This window comes from Ceratosolen solmsi, unplaced genomic scaffold (genome assembly GCF_000503995.2).
Source record: "Ceratosolen solmsi marchali unplaced genomic scaffold, CerSol_1.0 scaffold1, whole genome shotgun sequence".
NCBI classification, from domain to species: domain Eukaryota; kingdom Metazoa; phylum Arthropoda; class Insecta; order Hymenoptera; family Agaonidae; genus Ceratosolen; species Ceratosolen solmsi.
Genome location: NW_011948415.1, coordinates 14,506,115 through 14,508,614, shown reverse-complemented (window position 1 = coordinate 14,508,614; position 2,500 = coordinate 14,506,115). Strand labels below are relative to the sequence as shown.

The 2,500-nt window shown below is 44.2% G+C and overlaps 1 protein-coding gene across 3 annotated transcripts in view; it reads right to left on the bottom strand.

Moving 5' to 3' along the window:
* The window catches only part of LOC105368964 (nose resistant to fluoxetine protein 6), a 33,591-nt gene that overhangs the window by 6,552 nt on the left and 24,539 nt on the right, over window positions 1-2,500 (bottom strand). Inside the window, exons 2-4 of one of the 3 annotated variants that reach the window (XM_011508162.1) lie at window positions 1,186-1,411; window positions 1,062-1,155; window positions 172-347 (exon numbers count right to left, since the gene is read on the bottom strand). In XM_011508162.1, coding sequence (XP_011506464.1) covers window positions 172-347; window positions 1,062-1,155; window positions 1,186-1,411 — 496 coding nt within the window. The other 2 variants (XM_011508161.1, XM_011508160.1) reach the window with 2 other exon arrangements.

Genomic DNA, 2,500 nt, shown 5'->3' with positions numbered 1-2,500 from the left:
TTTCTTTCCGAGTTTAAAGCTCGACTAGCCGATCCTTAAAACTTTTTGCACGTCCACCTTGTATGTCGTCGTGTGCGTATGGTTAAAGCGGCTGAAGCTAGAATTATCGTTACCCTGTGCCGAATTAACGGTCATATTAGCAGTCCGTGGCAGACTACCCAGGCTACTTACAAGAGGATCCAGAAAACCGAGTCGGCGTACATGTCGTAGTAGTCCCGTTGGTCGCGCACCTTTTCCACGTGAGATTGCCTTCCGGCGACGTCGCTCGAGGCCAATTTGGCGATGACGGCTACGTCGGCTGCGGTGCATGAGTAGGGTAGGCAGACACCTAGGTGCAGCACTCGGTTCTAAAATTTTTTGATACATCGGGCATGAATATTCAAGGGTCCCCGATACACGTAAGGCGACGTTAATAAAGCGACAATTATAAAGGACATGGCGTGCGCGTTGTCCTTGTTAAAAGTGAATAGCGGACGGACGCGTTAACCCAATGGCTCTTGAAATGCGAACTTCTCTTTTCGAAAATCAAAATTCTAAGTTAGAATCATCGTATTTAGCCAGCCTGGGACTCTTGCGTAAGGCAATACTTGTTTCTTTATTTATTCTCCCCCACTCCCCTCTTGGGCTTTAATGTCTATTTTAAGGGCGCTCGAAGCCGAGCTTCCGTTGCCATTATTAAGCAATTACGAGCAAGGAATTGATTGCGAGTCTTTGAACTTGAAGTGGCGATTGTTGCCAATCAACAATTTCACACGCGTCTTATTAAAGAGACGATGGAGATAGAAAGTGCGGGGGCTTGTGTCTTGCAATCGGCATTGCCTAGCGTCGCGATATCTCGTTTTAGCGACGCGAAGGAAATAGTATTTGCCGCTTCTGCAAGGGGCTTTCGTAATGATGGTCTCATCGTCCAGCCGATATGATCAAAGACAACGGACTGATCAATGCGATCGCTTCTGACAAAATAACTCGCTTTAAATAATTCCACTCAAGCTGCTCCATATCACCTCCCTACGTCAACGAGGCGCTTTATCCCATTTTTGTCACCCGCCGTGTCGACTTACCGCGGGCGGGAGGGTGACGTTAACGGCTATCCTCAGCATGTAGAAGCCAAGGGAAAACGGCGGTCGGTCGTTCATGGCTCCCTGACGAGTCGGTTGCTGCTGCTGCTGCTGCTGCTGCTGCTGCTGCTGCTGCTGCTGCTGCTGTTGTACGCTGAATCCAGCCTGGGGCCGCTTCTTGTGGGGCTCGGTGATGAATTCCTCGGCCTCGCTCACCTCGTCCGCAGAATATGGGGCTGAGGAGGAGCCGGCGAAAACGCCCTTACTAATGAACTCGCACTCGGTCGCCGAGCCCGTGAAGTAGGAGTTACCCCAGTAGAAGCCGCTCGTGTACCGTCCCGAGGCGTCGTCCACTGTGGGAAGAAGAGCCGAAATTTCTTATGAGAATAGCGGTGATATCGTTGTCAGGTGATTATTTTATTTTTAGCCTCGTTTATTAACTCGGACTTGGTCGTCGCCAATTCGGCCCATCGTTGTATTTCTGCGCGACTGGAAGATTAAAGGAACATTTAAGCTAATTCGTCACTTAGTCCTTTATCTTTCATAACAACGCCGAATAATTTTTAACGGCAGGCATCGATAATAAAAGTATGAATTCACCTGGACAGGAATTTTTTCAACCGAACGTTTTTCAATTAATTCGAAATCGAAATGTCACATGGCCTTTACCGTTCTGCCATAATCACTCTTATCATTTTTAATGGCAAATTGTTTATGTAAGGCAAGGGATATTTATTTACTAAAATATGGGTATAAATAAGAGAAGTTATAAGTAAAATTGAAAATTGAACGGTTGCACTTTCTTTTCATTTTTTTTCCCTCTTTCTTTCACGACAACGATAAATCAAATCAAATACATATTGGTTTATCATTCAATTCTCGAATAAAAATGTTTAATTCAAATTCTTAAGTTCTTTATTAAGTTTGAATAATAACTTGATGATATTAAAAAAAACGCTTGCTTTGCGATTCAATTACTATCTCTCTCTCTCTCTCTCTCTCTCTCTCTCTCTCTCTCTATCTATCTATCTATCTTTATATCTCTATATCTTTATATCATAAAATACGTGATGTAACGTTTCCTCTATTTTATTTTGTTTCGCTAGTTAATTTATTCATCCTTGCGAGATTTTTTAATTTAAAGCGTCACTGGATTTGTCAGTTCCGTCGTAACGAAAATTGTCAGCATTACGTTTTACGGTAATAGCGGCACGCGGCTACTTTGAAAACATTTTCATTATGCTCAATAACGATAATTGTTTCAGTGTCCTAAAGGACCATTATGATGAGCCTTAATCACTCTCACGTTCCCTGAGATAAGCGAGGCAACAACTTGCTCTTTAGCCATCAAAAGGGAAAATTCACTGTGAGTGTCCGCGCGATGAAGGAAAAAGTAACGCGGGGGAGGGGGGATGGGGGATTTGGGGGGGGGGGGAATTTAG